Source organism: Brachyhypopomus gauderio, chromosome 17, assembly GCF_052324685.1.
Source record: "Brachyhypopomus gauderio isolate BG-103 chromosome 17, BGAUD_0.2, whole genome shotgun sequence".
Classification (NCBI taxonomy): Eukaryota; Metazoa; Chordata; class Actinopteri; order Gymnotiformes; family Hypopomidae; genus Brachyhypopomus; species Brachyhypopomus gauderio.
The window spans coordinates 16177162-16197182 of NC_135227.1; the positions used below are offsets into that span (position 1 = coordinate 16177162).

The 20021-nt window shown below is 51.7% G+C and overlaps 1 protein-coding gene across 1 annotated transcript in view; it reads left to right on the top strand.

The window, feature by feature from the left end:
* Positions 1-20021, top strand: part of ccdc88c (coiled-coil domain containing 88C) — a 46817-nt gene that overhangs the window by 16623 nt on the left and 10173 nt on the right. The window contains exons 4-25 of the mRNA XM_076979227.1: positions 927-996; positions 3114-3172; positions 3784-3867; positions 3972-4112; positions 4339-4511; positions 4756-4837; positions 4951-5109; positions 5368-5514; positions 5646-5790; positions 6135-6316; positions 6423-6560; positions 6818-7879; positions 8389-8516; positions 14231-14372; positions 14579-14749; positions 14980-15141; positions 15438-15715; positions 17756-17899; positions 18167-18353; positions 18675-18820; positions 18954-19043; positions 19174-19445. Of these exons, the coding sequence (XP_076835342.1) occupies positions 927-996; positions 3114-3172; positions 3784-3867; positions 3972-4112; positions 4339-4511; positions 4756-4837; positions 4951-5109; positions 5368-5514; positions 5646-5790; positions 6135-6316; positions 6423-6560; positions 6818-7879; positions 8389-8516; positions 14231-14372; positions 14579-14749; positions 14980-15141; positions 15438-15715; positions 17756-17899; positions 18167-18353; positions 18675-18820; positions 18954-19043; positions 19174-19445 (4162 nt within the window). The remainder of the gene's footprint in view (positions 1-926; positions 997-3113; positions 3173-3783; positions 3868-3971; positions 4113-4338; positions 4512-4755; positions 4838-4950; positions 5110-5367; positions 5515-5645; positions 5791-6134; positions 6317-6422; positions 6561-6817; positions 7880-8388; positions 8517-14230; positions 14373-14578; positions 14750-14979; positions 15142-15437; positions 15716-17755; positions 17900-18166; positions 18354-18674; positions 18821-18953; positions 19044-19173; positions 19446-20021) is intronic.

Genomic DNA, 20021 nt, shown 5'->3' on the forward strand with positions numbered 1-20021 from the left:
CCAGAGAGCGGTACAGTCTTAGCTGCCAATATTGCTTACCTGGCATCCACAGTCCTATATCCTCTGTGTAACGCTACCTGCATTACCACTCTGTGTTCTGCTTGAATTGTATATCTGACTGAATGCTGCTTTTTAGGCTGATCTTTGGAGTGGAAAACACGTTCCACCATTACCTGCATGGTACCAGATCCTCGTGCTGTATATGGTGATTATGAGATTCTGTGCAACTACAACTGTATTTTCTACAACTGCTTTCCACAACTTGGTGCTAATACACCTGCCCTGATCCCTCTGTGTACGTCAGAATGGTGGGTTGGGTTATATAAGCCTGTTAGGTCTTGCCTGTTGTGTACAATGTCTGCTCGGCTTGGTTGCCACGGCGGCCATTGTCCCAGAGGTCAGGTTCACCGGGGCACACGCACACATACGAGAGCACCACCGCATTCTTCTGTAAGGAGAAGCGTTGGTATTCTGCAGCAGTGAGACCTCTGCCCAAAGCCTTGCGTACGTGAGTCTTACGTTATTCCCGGCTCATTCGTGCTGCGACCACAGCCCAGCCCATCCTGTTTTCCGCCACCCCAGGCCAGAGCCGTGCGACTCCGCTGTTCATGAAGACCACCCCACCCCAGGTCGTTTCCAGCAGGGCTTCCCCTCTCTCTCTCTCTCCGTCAGGCCGGGACATATTTTTTTCCGCTCGAACCGTTGTGCCGGCCCTGCTCCGCGACCTTAGCCTGTGTTTGTGAGGCCCGGTCAGCTGCCACGGGCCGCCCAGGCCAGCCCAATCCTGCACCACCCTGGCACACTCGGGCTTCATTCCAAATACCCTGATGGAACTTGTGCCTGGGCAGTGCGAGAACGTATCTAGCAGATCAAATAACGCCCTTATTTTGAGTTTGAAGGTAATGTGTCTCTCTCTGTCTGCACAGGAAACTCTCCGGGTTCTCATCGTGATGAATCTGCCCAATGTGCTGATCATCGCCAAGGATCCTTTGTCAGGTAGTGGAACTACTTCTCTATCGCTCATCTATGTTCCTTCATTCCTTCTTTTTCCAGGTTTCGGGGAGAGGGGCTTACAATTGCTTCCAGGTCACTCCTGCTGTTTAAGCTGGAGCAATAAGTCTTTTTTTTTTGTCTGTGAAACATTCCTACAAGATACCAGAAGTGCAGAGAGTCCTTGTTCCAAGGTCAAAAGCCTCGTTCTTTGTTTCCCGCTCACTGCCTCCCTCTGGAAGTCCAGGGCTGGTGAACAAGCTCTTACCCACGGGCCTGGGTTGGGCCGGCCACCTCTCTGCAGGAAAGGAGCACACGGTTCAGGCCTGGAGGAAGCAGGAAAGCCGGGTGAGGCCCAACCGGGCCCGTGTGCTGATTGCACGCCCTGCTGCTGACATGCTGTGCCTCCAACAGGACGTGGTCCAGACAGAGACTGGGAGAGTGTGCAGAGTTTATCGCCAGCTGTTGACAGCCACAGTGGTTTAACACAGAGGGCCACCTCAGATTACAGGATTTTCCGTAGCAATGTCATCAGATGCCTTATGTTATTCTGCAAATGTGGATTTAATATTGGTCATTTTTGCTTACCAAATATTTGCTGGATAATCTTTGTTCAATCTTTCTGCGTTTTAAAGCTAGACATCGCTAATGTCATTTTTAAAATGAATTGTATGACCAGCATGTGCCTGGCTTCATACACCTGGGCACTGCCCTCCACAACCCCTACCCAGCAGGGGCCCGGGGCCCGGGCTACAGTGCCATGAGGGCCTCTGTGGTGTAGTTCTACAGCAGGGCTTGGATGTGCAGGCTGACTCGTGCCGTGTGCCCGGCGTGTTGTCCGTGCAGTCTCTTCCGGATACGCCGGCGCGGGCGGGTTTTGCATGAAGGATCAAAATAACCTTTATCGCACTTCTTGGCAGTTCTTTCCTGAAACGGATTATCAGAACAATCTGAGGTGTGATGTAAAAGGCAGGCAGCTCGCTCTGTCGCTCAGCGAGTTGTGGTGTTTTGTTTTGTGCAGCATAGTAAAGTGCATTTCCTATGGTGAAAGTGCGCAGTAATGAGTTAAGTTAAAGATGAGCCTGTATATGCATCCATAAGGAAATGTGTGTTAGTTTTGTGAGCGCAGAAAGGTTATACATGCTGACGCATGCAAATCAAATCAGAGTGACGTTGGTCTGTTCTTCTGTGTCCTGGGCAGTTTTAGTGGGCGGGGGTGGTGAGAGTGGGCGGGGCGGGGGTGGTGAGAGTGGGCGGGGGGTTGGATGTGGGGTGAGAGTGGTTCGCCTTTGTTGCACAGAGCTGCCCCTTTCCTTTCTATGAATGGGTACACTGCTGGGCAGGGCAGGGCAGTCGTCTCCATGACGACTCCCTCGAGCTCTCCCCAGAGTGTTAGTCCAAGACTCCTGGGCAGAAAACCACAAACACACACGTGTGGGTTCCTTTTTCTGCCATCAACTGTTTGTTCTTACACTGACTAAATGACACTAAATGGCTTTAGTCTCCCATATCCAGGACAATGTTATGTATTGCCTCTTTTGTCTGGAACAGGTTTCTGATAATTACGTGCGGTACACTTCTGTGAGACTTGGGTAGGATATTGACTCAGGTGGCAGAAGGAGCGGCAAACCGGAAACTTGACGTTCAGGGGGACGATTTGGATTAAAACAAAAAAAGAAAAGAAACAGAACAATGGCATGAGAGAGCGCCCCCTGCAGGTCTGTCCCATGTCCAGTGGAGCGCGCCCACTGAGCCACTGATGATGGGCTGGGGATGTAGTACAGGTCCTGGTCCCGACCGTCAGGACCTTCAGGACTACAGGATGCTGTATAATTGGAAAACAATTGGTCTACCTGTGACAGCAAATGAAAACATCTTGAATGTACACAAGAAGTATAATATTTCTCATAATATTAAATTATAAGATTATATAATGATTATATATATTCCTATTCATTATTTTACGTCTTGCCACATTGTCAGATAATTGTGGTTGTTCAAGTACAGCTTTGCACAAAAGGTGCTACACTGTTTGGTGTGTGGGTGATGAGAGCAGTTCAGCGTGTGGTCGCGTGTGGAATATGACGTGCATGTGAAGGATGCTTCTGACCTTTGACCTGCAGGGAGGAGCATGGAGGAGATGAAGAAGCTTCTGCTGCTACTGTTGGGCTGCGCTGTCCAGGTAAGCCACGCCCACACGGTCACACCCACACGGCCACGCCCTTACCAGGAACCAGCCCTCAGCTCGGCCTGTCTGAACATGCTGGCCCTTATCCCTTCTCAGTCCAATACATGCAAGCGTACACACACACACACACACACACACACACACACACACACACCCCCAATTAGCACAAGTATCTCATTTTCCCAATACCAGTTCCGTGTCTTGCACACTCGTCCTCCTGCGCTCCGACTCTAACTGTGTGGTTGGAGAGTGTGAAGCGCAGCACAGATTGAGATGGTATCATGGGCCAGAATGCCGTTACAGCTCCTGGGGCCTTTCACTTGATCCTGTGCTGGACTCTGTCAGTTAATCTCCACCTCCAGCCTACAGAGAACCTTTGCTGTTGCTTTCATGTTCAAGACCAAAGTGTCTGGAATCGTCTTTCATCTTCTGTAAAGCATTTAACTGTCTCAACATCATAATTTTATCTGAAATATGAAACGTATGACAAGGGAGCATGACTTTTGTGTAGTAGCACTGACCTCTCTCTCTCTCTCTCTCTCTCTCTCTCTCTCTCTCTCTCTCTCTCTCTCTCTCTCTCTCTCTCTCCTTTCCTCCCTCTGTAGTGTGAGCGCAAAGAGGAGATCATTGAGAAGATTAAGCTACTAGACATTGAAACACAGGCAGCCATAGTCTCCCACATCCAGGAGGTGAGTGTAGTCATTGGATCCTCTACAGTGTTCCTCCAAAGGAATTATCAGAGGTATGGGCATGGCGTGTGTTTGTGAGAGACTGAGGAGATCTCCTCATGCAGGTGACCGAAAACCAGGAGAACGTTCTGGACCTTCAGTGGCTGGAGGAGGGGAAGGAACGTGTGGAGGAGCTGGACCATGTCTCCCGCACCATGGCCTTTCATCTCCGCAAACTCATCGATGAGCGGGACGAATGCTCCGAGGCAAGAAACTTCACTTCCTGTCTCGAATCCCTTCGCTCAGAGCCTAGGTTTCTAATCTGGGCCTCGGGGACCCATGATGGTCTGCATTTGTCCTAGATCAATGCACTCCTGTCCTGAGGTTCCCATTGACATTTGGTGCCAATGCCGATGCAATTATGGTTATTAAACAGAACCCTGATTGACTCCGACGTGACTGAATGATCCGTTCTGCTCTATTCCTTGCTAGCTGATCTTGGAGCTGACCCAGGAGAGGGACTACCTGCAATCCCAGCGCCCCTCCAGCCCAGTGGGCTTCTCCAGCCCCGAGAGACCCTCCCAGTTCTCCACAGAGGACCGGCAGCACCTGGCCGTGGAGCTGGTCGACACCAAGGCCAAACTGCGCCGCTCACGCCAAGAGCTGTGAGTACCAAGCGTGCTGCATCTCACCTTATCAAGGCTGATTCACATTCCTCCAGTGAATATCGCCCTTATACGCCTCTAGAGCATAGGGCTATGAGTCACTGCAAAGAATTTGTAGAGGAACCCTGGCATCTTCTCTTCAGTGCCCAGCTAGCAGTGAAAAGGCTGGAGACGTCTCCGTAAGCGCTCTGGGTGCTGGGTGATGTTTTAAGTGCATCTGGTATATTTCTGCTCTTGTACACAGGGAGGAAAAGGTGGAACAGCTGATGGACACCAAGAACGAGTTGGAGCGGCTAGACGCGGAGATGCAGAGACTCAAGCAGGAGGTGGACAACACCATACACACACATACACACACACACTGCACCACGCACCCAACCTCAACAAATGTGGAGTGCACAACGTGGCTCGTCTGAGACGGGTTACCGTTTATGTGCAGAACCTGCAGCTGCTGGCGGAGGCCCGGTCGGCCCGGGTGTACCGGGACGAGCTGGACGCCCTGCGGGATCGTGCAGCCAGGGTGGACAGGCTGGAGACAGAGCTTGCTCGCTTCAAAGAGAAACTGCACGACGTGCACTTCTACAAGGCCCGCGTGGAGGTGACGTCACTCCGCTGCTCTCAAGCCTCCATTTCAGGGCTCTCCTGGTCTCTCCTGAGCTCTCCTGGTCTCTCCTAGGCTCTCCTGGGCTCTCACCGGCCTCTGGATTAGTATTGGCAGCTAGTTTGTGTACTGGGGCTTTGGCCGCCGAAAACTTCTTGAGCAGACACGGCTGCAAGTCATGCACGTCTGTCGTCTGGTCATCTGTTTTTTTTTTTTTTTTTGCTCGTCTGCTAAGTACTGTGGTCTGTCCTGTAGGAGCTGAGGGAGGATAATATGACCCTGGTAGAGACGAAGGCCTTGCTGGAGGAGCAACTGAGCACAGCTAGGGGGCGCTGTGACAAACTGCATGAGCTGGAGAAGGAGAACTTGCATTTGCGTTCCAAACTGCACGACATGGAGATTGTGAGTAGGATCGTGAATGCAGGTGTGCGCATAAGAGACGGGTGCTGTGAGAGATCACCTGCTGATGTGTGTGTGTGTGTGTGTGTGTGTGTGTGTGTGTGTGTGTGTGTGTGTGTGTGTGTGTGTCACAGGACCGGGACAGTGATAAGAAGCGTCTGGAGGAGCTCCTGGAGGAGAACATGCTCTTGGAGATCTCCCAGAAGCAGAGCATGAATGAATCTGCTCACCTGGGCTGGGAGCTGGAGCAATTGGTCAAGAACAATGAGGTCAACGATGGTTAGTCTGACACACACACATACGCACACACATGTACACAGATCAGAGCTCACACCATCTTGTTCCTTAGAGAGAATCTGCCAAACTTACCCTCATCTGAGAAAAACCTCATGGTCCAGCATGATTGTGTTGATCTGGAACACACATCTGGAACAAGCACATGACTCGTTACCATTTAGAACAAGCTCGCTTATATGCAGATGTTCTTGTACCACTTGCCGCCCTTTTCTTCTTACGTCATAAATATGACGCTGTAAAGGACGATATGAGCTCACCCTGGAGCTGAGAGACTCCTCCAGTGGGAAGGCGATGTTTCCAGGCCCGTGTCTCCCTCTTCCCAACAGCACGCAAGTCCTTCGTCTTCGAGCTGAACGAGACGGCGTCCAGCCGCCTGCTGAAGCTGGAGAAGGAGAACCAGAGCCTGCAGAGCACCATTCAGGAGCTCCGGGAGTCCTCACACAGCCTGGAGGAGGCCCAGGTCCACGCTGTAGACCTGGAGAAGGAGAACCAGACCCTCAGCAAGAAGGTACGCCAATGTGTTAGTTTTGATGTTTCCATCTGGGGCGGGCAGGTTCTCAGCCCTCGTGAGATCAAGATTAGAGGCACTTAATCTTTTTTTGTTTGGATTTTAGCTTGAGTGGCTGCAGACCCAGCTGGTCCAGGAGAAGCAGACCACGCAAGACTTGGAGAACCTAGGAGAGGAGCTTCTGAAGGACAAGCAGAAGCTGGAGAAGGAATGCGAGAGCCTGCAGGCAGACCGAGACAAGCAGGTGAGGATTGCTAGTGGTAACGGACTTCACAACTGGAAACGGCAGGTGCAGAGCTGACTGCTGGGTGCTTACAAACGTGTGTGTGTGTGTGTGTGTGTGTGTGGTGTGTGTGTGGTGTGTGTGGTGTGTGTGGTGTGTGTGTGGTGTGTGTGGTGTGTGTGGTGTGTGTGGTGTGTGTGGTGTGTGTGGTGTGTGTGGTGTGTGTGTGGTGTGTGTGTGGTGTGTGTGTGGTGTGGGTGTGTGTGTGTGTGTGTAAGGTCTCGGAGCTGCAGCAGGAGAAGGAGCACCTGAGCCAGGAGGTCACCTCCCTGCACAAGCGAGCGCAGGCCAACAGCGAGGCACGCGTGCGGGACGTGGAGGCGGAGAACCGCGTGCTGCACCAGACCATCTCGGAGACGGGCGCGCGGCTGGCCCGGCTGGAGGCCGAGAGGCGGCAGGCGGCCAAGGAGCTGGAGGGCACGCGGGAGAGGGCGGAGCGGGCGGAGGAGCTGGAGCGGGAGGTGGTGCGGCTGGAGCGCGGCCGGGAGCAGCTGCAGAGGGAGCTGGCGACGGTGGCCATCGCGGGAGAGCGCTCGGAGGAGCTGATGCGGGAGAACGCCGAGCTGGAGCAGGACAACCGCCGGCTGCGTAAGCAGGCGGACGCGGCCCAGGGCACGACGGCTCGCCTGGCCGCGCTGGAGGCCGACCGCCGGCAGCTGGAGGAGCAGAACCTGGAGCTGCGCCGCGGCCTGGAGGCGAGCCGGGCCTCCGCAGCCCGCCTGGACCAGCTGCAGCGCGAGCACGAGGAGCTGGAGGCCGAGCACGCCGGGCTGCGGGCCGCCACGGAGGAGGCTCGGGCCCGGGTCAAGCGGCTGGAGCTCAGCCGGTCGGCGCTGGAGCAGGAGAAGGAGCGTTTACGGCACAGCCTGGACGCCCGCGGCGCCGAGGTCCAGGGGGCCCGGGCCGAGCTTCAGGAGGCGGAGGCCCGGGCCGAGGCGTTCCGGCGGGAGGCCGAGGAGTGGCGGCAGGCGGTGGGGCGCGTGGAGGAGGCGGAGAGGGCCCGGCTGAGCGCCGAGCAGGAGCTGGCCCAGGCCGGGAAGGAGAGGAGGCAACTGGAGAAGGAGACGCGCAGGCTGAGGCAGCAGGTGGAGGCGACGGAGGCGGCGTTGGAGGAGAGTTCGGCGAAGGTGGCCACCATGGAGAAGGAGAGCGCGGCCGCCAACAGGGAGCTCGTACGGCTCCGCGAGGCCTCCAGCCGAGTGAAGGAGATGGAGAAGGAGACCAAGGAGCTGCAGAAACAGGCCACCATGGACAAGAGGACTCTGGCCATGCTGCGAGAGGTACCGCACACCGGCCTAGCAGAAGCTGACGTACACATGATGAGTATAGTTTTGATACTCCACATGTGTGATAGCTGCTTTGACACCAGACTGAGGCAGTCTCACCCTTTTGGGGGCAGATGGAAACATTGCAGCTTTCTTAGTAGCCTTTGGGTAGTAAAGGATTAAACTGCAGGACCAGTATGTGCGTTTATGTCTTTTACTTTGGAGTTGAGTGAAGTAAAAGTGGCTATAAGTGGAATAAATTAGCTGAATTTGTGTTTGGTTTCTTACACAAACTAAGCCAGGCTGCTGTGTGCACACGTACAGACATAGAAGAAGCCTGTTTGGTAGTGTAGCTGGTCTGTGGTGGGCTGGTTGGGTCGGGCTGGTCTGTGGCGGGCTGGCGGGTCGGGCTGGTTTGGTCAGGCTGGTCTGTGGTGTGCTGGCCGGGTCGGGCTGGTCTGTGGTGTGCTGGTCGGGCTGGTCTGGTGTGCTGATCTCTGTGGCGCTGCGTGGCTTCTCCTCAGGAGCTGGTCAATGAGAAGCTCCATGTCCAGCAGCAGTGTAACGAGCTGGAGATGCTGAGCAGCGAGCTGGAGAAGATCGGGCTGAACCGCGAGAAGCTCCTGCAGGAGGAGCACAGCAGTGAGGACAGGTGAGTGGACAGGTGACACCTCTCCTGGCGTCTCCGGGGACGCCCCCACATACGCGATACATGAAGGAGGCGTTTCACACGTTACTTCATTTATAAATTTATTTAATTTTTACTTTATTTTTTAATTTTTTTATTTTTCCCTTCACTTGATGGATTCAGGGCGTTATCCCACACGGTGGAGCTTTCATGCTGGTATCTGCTCTCTCTGTCTTGACCAGTCATGTTCAAGCCTTCATCCTTTTTACTCAGTGTGCTTCTGAGAGTATTTGAGCTCCACCTGTAGCCACGCTCTGGGCTACAGAGTAACATTTACGCTCACTGGCAGACATGGTGCCCCAGACCAAAGCCCTTACTTAACAGCAGTGTGGCTTTCTGCATGAGTAATCATATAGAGGCCATTTTGTATAAGCAGCATGTAATTTAAGTGTTACAGTAGTCTCTCTGTCTCTGTCTGTCTCTTTGTGTCTCTCTCTCATTCTTTCGATATTAAAGTCAGTCCTGTAGAACTGGGTCTTGTGAAGTGAACTGCATTGTTGTAACATGTGATCAGAGGATTAACAAGTCTGGACGGGATCACTCGCATTCCACAACAGCCATTAGTGCTCAGGGATGTGTGAACATCCGCTAATCGCTTACAGTTATAGACCAATCACGTGCCATCTTCACTTGGATATGTCTCTGTGTTGGGTGATAGTGGGAGTGTCTGTGTGTGTGTGCCGTGTGTGTGCACGCAGGCTTGTTTTGGGTTGCTCTTGCATGGATTCTTTGGAGTCATTTTTGCCTAAGGCAGATTTTGTATTGCAACCTTTAAACATGGTGGTGTGGGGGAATCACTGGAAGAAAAACAAACATTGGGTTGGAAGAGGACTATAAGGAAATGACCCCAGTCTTCCTGTGGCCTCAGTATTCATAGCCCAAGTTTTGACTGTTCAAAGGGCTAATCAATCTGAAGCAGGTCATCACACTATAGCCCTGCTCACACTATAGCCCTGCTCACACTATAGCCCTGCTCACACTATAGCCCTGCTCACACTATAGCCCTGCTCACACTATAGCCCTGCTCACACTATAGCCCTGCTCACACTATAGCCCTGCTCACACTATATCTGTAACCCTGCTCACACTATAGCCCTGCTCTCACTATTTCTGTAACCCTGCTCACACTATAACCCTGCTCACACTATAGCCCTGCTCACACTATATCTGTAGCCCTGCTCACACTATAACCCTGCTCTCACTATATCTGTAACCCTGCTCACACTAACCCTGCTCACACTATATCTGTAGCCCTGCTCACACTATAACCCTGCTCTCACTATATCTGTAGCCCTGCTCACACTATATCTGTAGCTCTGCTCACACTATAACCCTGCTCACACTATATCTGTAGCCCTGCTCACACTATATCTGTAGCCCTGCTCACACTATATCTGTAGCCCTGCTCACACTATATCTGTAGCCCTGCTCACACTATATCTGTAGCCCTGCTCACACTATATCTGTAACTCTGCTCACACTATAACCCTGCTCTCACTATAGCCCTGCTGACACTATATCTGTAACCCTGCTCACACTATAACCCTCCTCACACTATATCTGTAGCCCTGCTCACACTATAACCCTCCTCACACTATATCTGTAGCCCTGCTCACACTATAACCCTCCTCACACTATATCTGTAGCCCTGCTCAGACTATAACCCTCCTCACACTATATCTGTAGCCCTGCTCAGACTATAACCCTGCTCACACTATATCTGTAGCCCTGCTCACACTATAACCCTGCTCTCACTATATCTGTAACCCTGCTCACACTATATCTGTAGCCCTGCTCACACTATAACCCTGCTCACACTATATCTGTAGCCCTGCTCACACTATAACCCTGCTCACACTATAACCCTGCTCACACTATAACCCTGCTCTCACTATATCTGTAACCCTGCTCACACTATATCTGTAGCCCTGCTCACACTATAACCCTGCTCACACTATATCTGTAGCCCTGCTCACACTATAACCCTGCTCACACTATAACCCTGCTCACACTATAACCCTGCTCTCACTATATCTGTAACCCTGCTCTCACTATATCTGTAACCCTGCTCTCACTATATCTGTAACCCTGCTCTCACTATATCTGTAACCCTGCTCTCACTATATCTGTAACCCTGCTCTCACTATATCTGTAGCCCTGCTCACACTATAACCCTGCTCTCACTATATCTGTAGCCCTGCTCACACTATATCTGTAGCCCTGCTCACACTATAACCCTGCTCACACTATATCTGTAGCCCTGCTCACACTATAACCCTGCTCACACTATATCTGTAGCCCTGCTCACACTATAACCCTCCTCACACTATATCTGTGGCCCTGCTCACACTATAACCCTGCTCACACTATATCTGTAGCCCTGCTCACACTATAACCCTGCTCACACTATATCTGTAGCCCTGCTCACACTATAGCCCTGCTGACACTATATCTGTAGCCCTGCTCACACTATAACCCTCCTCACACTATATCTGTGGCCCTGCTCACACTATAACCCTCCTCACACTATATCTGTGGCCCTGCTCACACTATAACCCTCCTCACACTATATCTGTAGCCCTGCTCACACTATAACCCTGCTCACACTATATCTGTAGCCCTGCTCACACTATAACCCTGCTCACACTATATCTGTAGCCCTGCTCACACTATAACCCTGCTCACACTATATCTGTAGCCCTGCTCACACTATAACCCTGCTCTCACTATATCTGTAACCCTGCTCACACTATATCTGTAGCCCTGCTCACACTATAACCCTGCTCTCACTATATCTGTAGCCCTGCTCACACTATAACCCTGCTCACACTATAGCCCTGCTGACACTATATCTGTAGCCCTGCTCACACTATAACCCTCCTCACACTATATCTGTAGCCCTGCTCACACTATAACCCTGCTCACACTATATCTGTAGCCCTGCTCACACTGTAACCCTGCTCTCACTATATCTGTAACTCTGCTCACACTATAACCCTGCTCTCACTATAGCCCTGCTGACACTATATCTGTAACCCTGCTCACACTATAACCCTGCTCACACTATATCTGTAGCCCTGCTCACACTATAACCCTCCTCACACTATATCTGTAGCCCTGCTCACACTATAACCCTGCTTACACTATATCTGTAGCCCTGCTCACACTATAACCCTGCTCTCACTATATCTGTAGCCCTGCTCACACTATATCTGTAGCCCTGCTCACACTATATCTGTAACTCTGCTCACACTATAACCCTGCTCTCACTATAGCCCTGCTGACACTATATCTGTAACCCTGCTCACACTATAACCCTCCTCACACTATATCTGTAGCCCTGCTCACACTATAACCCTCCTCACACTATATCTGTAGCCTTGCTCAGACTATAACCCTGCTCACACTATATCTGTAGCCCTGCTCACACTATAACCCTCCTCACACTATATCTGTAGCCCTGCTCACACTATAACCCTGCTCACACTATATCTGTAGCCTTGCTCACACTATAACCCTGCTCTCACTATATCTGTAACCCTGCTCACACTATATCTGTAGCCCTGCTCACACTATAACCCTGCTCTCACTATATCTGTAACCCTGCTCTCACTATATCTGTAACCCTGCTCTCACTATATCTGTAACCCTGCTCTCACTATATCTGTAACCCTGCTCTCACTATATCTGTAACCCTGCTCTCACTATATCTGTAACCCTGCTCTCACTATATCTGTAGCCCTGCTCTCACTATATCTGTAACCCTGCTCTCACTATATCTGTAGCCCTGCTCACACTATAACCCTGCTCTCACTATATCTGTAGCCCTGCTCACACTATAACCCTGCTCTCACTATATCTGTAGCCCTGCTCACACTATAACCCTCCTCACACTATATCTGTAGCCCTGCTCACACTATAACCCTCCTCACACTATATCTGTAGCCCTGCTCACACTATAACCCTCCTCACACTATATCTGTAGCCCTGCTCACACTATAACCCTCCTCACACTATATCTGTAGCCCTGCTCACACTATAACCCTGCTCACACTATATCTGTAGCCCTGCTCACACTATAACCCTGCTCTCACTATATCTGTAACCCTGCTCTCACTATATCTGTAACCCTGCTCTCACTATATCTGTAACCCTGCTCTCACTATATCTGTAGCCCTGCTCACACTATATCTGTAGCCCTGCTCACACTATATCTGTAGCCCTGCTCTCACTATATCTGTAGCCCTGCTCACACTATAGCCCTGCTCACACTATATCTGTAGCCCTGCTCACACTATATCTGTAGCCCTGCTCACACTATAACCCTCCTCACACTATATCTGTAGCCCTGCTCACACTATAACCCTCCTCACACTATATCTGTAGCCCTGCTCACACTATAACCCTGCTCACACTATATCTGTAGCCCTGCTCACACTATAACCCTGCTCACACTATATATGTAGCCCTGCTCACACTATAACCCTCCTCACACTATATCTGTAGCCCTGCTCACACTATAACCCTGCTCACACTATATCTGTAGCCCTGCTCACACTGTAACCCTGCTCTCACTATATCTGTAACCCTGCTCACACTATATCTATAGCCCTGCTCACACTATAACCCTCCTCACACTATATCTGCAGCCCTGCTCACACTATAACCCTCCTCACACTATATCTGTAGCCCTGCTCACACTATAACCCTGCTCACACTATATCTGTAGCCCTGCTCACACTATAACCCTGCTCTCACTATATCTGTAACCCTGCTCACACTATATCTGTAGCCCTGCCCACACTATAACCCTGCTCTCACTATATATGTAGCCCTGCTCACACTATATCTGTAGCCCTGCTCACACTATAACCCTCCTCACACTATATCTGTAGCCCTGCTCACACTATAACCCTGCTCACACTATATCTGTAGCCCTGCTCACACTATAACCCTGCTCTCACTATATCTGTAACTCTGCTCACACTATAACCCTGCTCTCACTATAGCCCCGCTGACACTATATCTGTAACCCTGCTCACACTATAACCCTCCTCACACTATATCTGTAGCCCTGCTCACACTATAACCCTCCTCACACTATATCTGTAGCCCTGCTCACACTATAACCCTCCTCACACTATATCTGCAGCCCTGCTCACACTATAACCCTCCTCACACTATATCTGTAGCCCTGCTCACACTATAACCCTGCTCACACTATATCTGTAGCCCTGCTCACACTATAACCCTCCTCACACTATATCTGTAGCCCTGCTCACACTATAACCCTGCTCTCACTATATCTGTAGCCCTGCTCACACTATATCTGTAACCCTGCTCTCACTATATCTGTAACCCTGCTCACACTATAACCCTGCTCTCACTAGCCCTGCTCACACTATAACTGTAACACTGCTCACACTATAGCCCTGCTCACACTATAACTGTAACCCTGCTCACACTATAGCCCTGCTCACACTATAGCCCTGCTCACACTATAGCCCTGCTCACACTATATCTGTAGCCCTGCTCACACTATATCTGTAGCCCAGCTCACACTATAACTATAAGCTCTGATCTAATGACCCAAGGCAGTGTCTGCTGTCCAGGTATATTTGACATATATTTTCTATTGCAATCTCAACATTGAAAAAAAATCCTGTGTGACCCCTCAGTAAATATAAAATCCTGGAGACCAAAATAGAGTCGACGCTGAAGAAGAGCCTGGAGCTGAAGGAGGAGAAGGTCCAGGGCCTGGAGTCCCGTCTGGAGGAGAGTAGCAGCCTGAACCAGCAGCTCCGCATGGAGCTCACCATTGTGAGAACACACACACACACACACACACACACGAACACACACACACACACACACATATATACACCACACCAGCAGCTCCACATAGAGCTCACGCACGTACACACACACACAGGTGTCCTCTGTGCCACCTTTCACTCATGCAGTTACTTTTACACACGCACACATGCTCTCACACACCTGTTCGTTCCCCTCCTGCTCCTCTGCAGGTGAAGAAGACCCTGGAGGCACTCAGGCAGAGGCAGGAGGAGGAAGCAGCCCACTCCGAAATGTCCCAGAAGGCTGTGCGGCAGGGCCCGGTGCACGAGACATGGGAGCAAAGGGAGGCCACGGCCGAGCTGCTTAGGCTCAAAGACCACATGATCACCGTGGAGAAGAGCGTGAGACACCTTCCTCACTCACACAGATCTCTCTCTGTCTCTCTCTCTCTCTGTCTCTCTCTCTCTCTCTGTCTCTCTCTCTCTCTCTGTCTCTCTCTCTCTCTCTGTCTCTCTCTCTCTGTCTCTCTCTCTCTCTCTCTCTCTCTCTCTCTCTCTCTCTCGTCCTGTCCTGTCCTGTCCTGCTCCCCATGCAGTAATGTCTGTATTTGATCCTCTCATGGTGATTTCAGAATGCAGCCCTGGAGACGGAGAAGCATCTTCTCAAGGAGCAGATGAAGCAGCTGAGCTCCCAGAACTCACAGCTCAACACTCAGGCGCTGGCGCTGCAGAAGCAGGCCTCCACGCTGCAGGAGCACAACACCGCCCTGCACAAAGACACGGCCAAGCTGCAGGTACCACGGCCGGGCCCACACCCTCCTCCCGGGGCCCACACCCTCCTCCCGGGGCCCACACCCTCCTCCGGGCTGCCCTGGGCTCCTTCGTGATGTCCACATATGGTGTGAGAGTTCAGTGGTCTCTGTAGGAGGTGGTCAGCAGGGCTGTGGAATTCCTGACCTTCAGCGTGACTTGAAGTGACAGTTGTGATGAAGTTGTGGCATCGATGGAGGCCTCTGTGCCACCTTTCACCTTTGACCCTTCACCCTGGAGTAACATTTCTCTTTCTCCACATATCTGTGTGTGTGTGTAGGTGGAGAACTCCACGTTGAGCTCCCAAAACTCCTCGCTGGCCACTCAGTACGGGCAGCTGCAGGCCCAGCTGCAGGAGGCGGAGTCGAAGGCGGAGTCTCTGCGGCGCCAGTGGGAGGAGGCACGGTCGGCCCGCGATGCCGCCGCCCACGACCACGAGCGCCTGCTGGCCGTTCACGAGAGGCAGGCGGCCGAGTACGAGCAGCTGATTACCCAGCATGCCACGCTGAAGGCCAGCCAGCGGGCCATTGAGCAGGAGTACCGCACGCTCCAGACCAAGTACGCACCACCCCACGCCTCCACCCCTCATCCATCATCATCCTCACCCGCCCTGCACCACCCACTTCACTACCATCACCGTATTACAGTATGGTCAGAGGCCATAGCAGATTTGTGTGGTCACGTCAGCTTCATCAGTGGGTCTGTTTCTGACCACAGAAGCCCATAGCTCGAAAGTCACTACACCAGGGGTGCCCAATACGTCGATCGCGATCTACTGGTCGATCGTGAAGGAAGTGAGGGTAGATCGCATGACATTAAAATGTAAGGGATGAATGACAGGCTATCATCCGTCTGCACTGACCGTTGTCTTTTGATTGATATACAGGGTAGCCAAACCTACGCACGCGCGTTAAACTGCGCTAACTTGTTCGGTTACCTTGCTGCATAGCTAGCCTCCAAGTTATTTAAACTAACTACAACAAACGGTATAACATGAGTGCCGTAGCTGGTCCGAGTAAGAAGCCTAAAACCAAAGAAGGGAAATGTGGAGCGTCATTTTCGGACTGTTCAAGCATCATTTCGGGTGAGTAACTTAATTGTTAAGCACAAGAAGTCCTTCCAAGACGTAGAGATGATAAGAGGCATTTGTTGAAGCCACTAATTCCTTGTTCAGAGACTTTAAAAACAAATCGGAAAAATTATCTTCAATCAAAGCTCACCAGCTATCGAGGAATACAGTTACAATTATCACTACAATTAGCGATTCTTTAAAATACTTTATAAATAAAAATAAATAAAATACTTTATTTATCCTAAAAGGAAAAAAAGGAAAAGGAAAGAAAAAATACACAATATTAAATAGTAATAATAACTTAAATAGTGGTAATATAGAATAAATACATTTGTTTAGCTTTTTTATTGTAGGTAGATAATTTTGACTTGGTCATCTTATAAGTAGCTGGCAAGCTGAAAAGGTGTGGGCGCCCCTGCTCTAGACTGTAGCTTTCGGTGCTAAATTAGGATCAGGAACTCTGCATTGCTGAGCATTTTGCACAGACTTGAAGACGAGAAAATGAGCCTCTCTGACTGCCTGTCAGTCTGCGTATCTGTTTATTTATTTATCAGTTTGTCTGTGACGGAGGCTGTGCTCCGTGTGTTGTGCCTGCCGTCACAGGCTGTGTTGACTGGACCTCCGTAGTGGGAGGGTATACAGGTCCATCGGGAGCGGACCTGTGGTCAAAGGGGCTGCCCCCTCCCTGCTGCGAGGAGATGGCGTGAAGCCCTCTATGAACCCCCCCCAAACGCTGTGAGGGGCGCATATCAAACACACGCAGCAGCCCCTAATGGAGAGGGCAGTGTGATGGCTGGTGGTTAGGAGAATACATTTACCTCATGAAAGGTCTTGGTTCAAGGCCAGGTGTGTTTGCTGCCCCCTGCTGCTATTCGGTGGTAATGCTGTTATTCTGTGCTGCCACTGCTGGGGTAATTTCTTTTCTGTTGGGATTGACATGGTTAGAGTGCTAGTCCTTATTCACAACCACGTCACACATTAATGAGCATGTGTGCGGCTTCCATGCCACTCAGTAGGAATCTGCCATACTGCCATATTGAAATGCAGTCCTGTTGACACGAGGAACTGGAGCTTTAGTGCACCTGACCCCTCCTCCTCATGAATAATGCAGTAGTTGGTCCCTGGAGGACGGCCTGTCAGGGGCCCAGTCAGCTGTGATACCAGCCAGCCATGAGGGTTCATGGCCTAATGGGCTAGTGCACTGTGCTCTGCCCACCATATGTCAAGTGCTCTCAATATTTCATGACTTTTTTTAACGCCACCCCCAATAACGATTAGTAACACTCCCACTTAAATCATTATCCATAGTGTGTGTGTGTGCGCTTGCACAAGCGTGTGCATGTATATTTTGTATACAAAATGTATGTATACAAAGCTGTGATGTATGAATGTGTGTAAGTGCTCATTTCGAGTCTGATACAGGAGGCTCATTTCACTGTGTGTGTGTGTGTGTGTGTGTGTGTGTGTGTGTGTGTGTGTGTGTGTGTGTGTGTGTGTGTGTGTGTGTGTGTGTGTGCGCGCGCCAGGTACACACAGCTGCTAAAGCAGAAAGACGCTATGGAGGAGCTGGAAGCCTCTCTGCAGAGAGAGAGGGAGATGTTGGAGGAGGAGATCCGTAAGAACACTGTGGTCCTGGGAGAGAACCGTAACCTGAGGGAGGAAATGGACAGGTCAGCACACGGGCCCACGCACGCACCCTTACTGCTCCCAGCGTATGCTACCACTAGTGCTGCCCCCTGCTGCTGACTACACATTACTGCAGTATCCGTATTGGCCACCCTTCAGTACATGTGATCTGGAAGTACACGCCCTGGATATGATTCCTTCATTTGTAGCTGTTGAGTGGTTGACCTGTCGCTTTGCTCTCTTTACATCTGCCCACTAAACACTGCCTGTGCGAGGGTCTGAGGTGTGTGTGTGTGTGTGTGTGGCTGCAGGCTGGCGCAGACGCACACACAGCTGCGTCGCGAGTACGACGGTCTGCAGCTGCAGTCCAAGGAGCTGAAGACGTCGTTGAACGAGGCCCAGCTGGAGCTGAACCGCTGGCAGGCGCGATACGACCAGCTGAAGGAGCAGCACCAGGGCCTGGACATCTCCATGACCAAGCTGGACAACCACTGTGAGGTGAGGGAGTGGTGCCCAGCTCGGAGCTCCACGACCAGCTGTCTTGGTAAACGTCTCGTTTCCAACGCGTGTGAGTGCCAGATGGGCTGAGATATCAGCGTCCGTTACAGTCGGGCTGGACCAGGTGGTGGTGGTGGTGGTGGTGGTGGTGGTGTTGGGAGGGAGTAGAGGAGGGAGATGGTGTTCTGCCTGGGCTCCTGACCGTCGGACCTTTGGTCAGAGAGACTTGAGTTTAGTGTTGTTGCCCAGCTCTTGTGCTGCGGATGTGGCAGATGAGTGAAAGCTGTGTGTGTGTGTGTGTGTGTGTGTGTGTGTGTGTAGCTCCTGACACGGCTGAAGGGGAACCTGGAGGAAGAGAACCACCACCTCCTGAGCCAGATCCAGATGCTGAGTCAGCAGAACCAGACTCTGCTAGAGAGGACCATGGAGAGCAAGGAGCTCTACCACGAGGAGCAGAAGCAGTACATGTGAGTGTGTGTGCGTGTGTGTGTGCGCGTCCGTGTCCGTGTGTGTGTGTGCGTGTGTGTGCGCTCCATGACCCGAGCCCTGCATGTAGGTGGGTATGGGTCTCAAGCCCGTCTCCCTTTCTGCGTATTCCAGCGATAAGCTGAACTCTCTGCGCCGACAGAAGGAGAAGCTGGAGGAGAAGATCATGGACCAGTACAAGTTCTACGATCCCACTCCTAAAAAGTACGTTGATCCAACTCACTCGCCATTAAACACGTGTCAGGCCCTTCAGTTAAAACCTCACGCTGGCTCGTCTCTTGGTCCCCATCAGCGTGCTCCCTTAACCTCCGTGTCTCCGCCCCCCCTCTGGCAGGAGGAGCCACTGGGGAGGAGCCAAAGCCATAGTCAAGCTGATCAAACCCAAGAAGGAGGCGGCGCGTGATCGTCCGGACGGCTCACGCGAGCGCATTCGCAGCGCGCCCGACATCCCCCTCCCCGACATCCCCAGCCCCACCTCCCACGGCCTGGACGACAGTCCGCTCCTCCGACCCCCTCCGCTGCCCCCCCGCCCGGCCCAAACCAGCCTGGACTCCCCAGGAAGAACGGAGGAGAACCACGTTTTCAGCCCGACGCTCAGCGGAAGAGGTGAGTGCCCGTCTGACCATCAGTGGAGTGTGACTTGCGTCCCACTAAGCATAAACACACAATTAAACGAACAGTGCAGAGCGATTGCCAGAGTGTTTTGTTAAAATCGAAATGCATTGTGGTGTTATGACCATCTTGGTCCACAAGGGGGCATGTTGTGTCTTGGTCACATCCTTACAGTTGAACTCCTTTTGCCACATCCTCTGTTCCTCTATTACCTACTGGTCCTCTAGGCTCATTACGTAATATAGGAACCCGTAACAACGTCCACTTGCATGTAGTTCATCTCATCTCATTTCTTTCTTTTCCTCAGCTCTCGTTGGGGTTGATAATCATGCTTAACGTTCTGATCTGTTTCTTCTCCTCCTCTGAACCCCCATCTGTGTGTGTGTGTGTGTGTGTGTGTGTGTGTGTGTGTGTGTGTGTGTGTGTGTGTGTGTGTGCGCATTAACCCTCCTCACACACACACCCAGCCCCACCGGCTGCCAAGCTCTTCCGCTTCCTGCGAAGCAAGAGCCAGGAGAAAATGCAGCTACCGCACACACCGCCGCCACGGCGACCCTCCCTGACCAATCG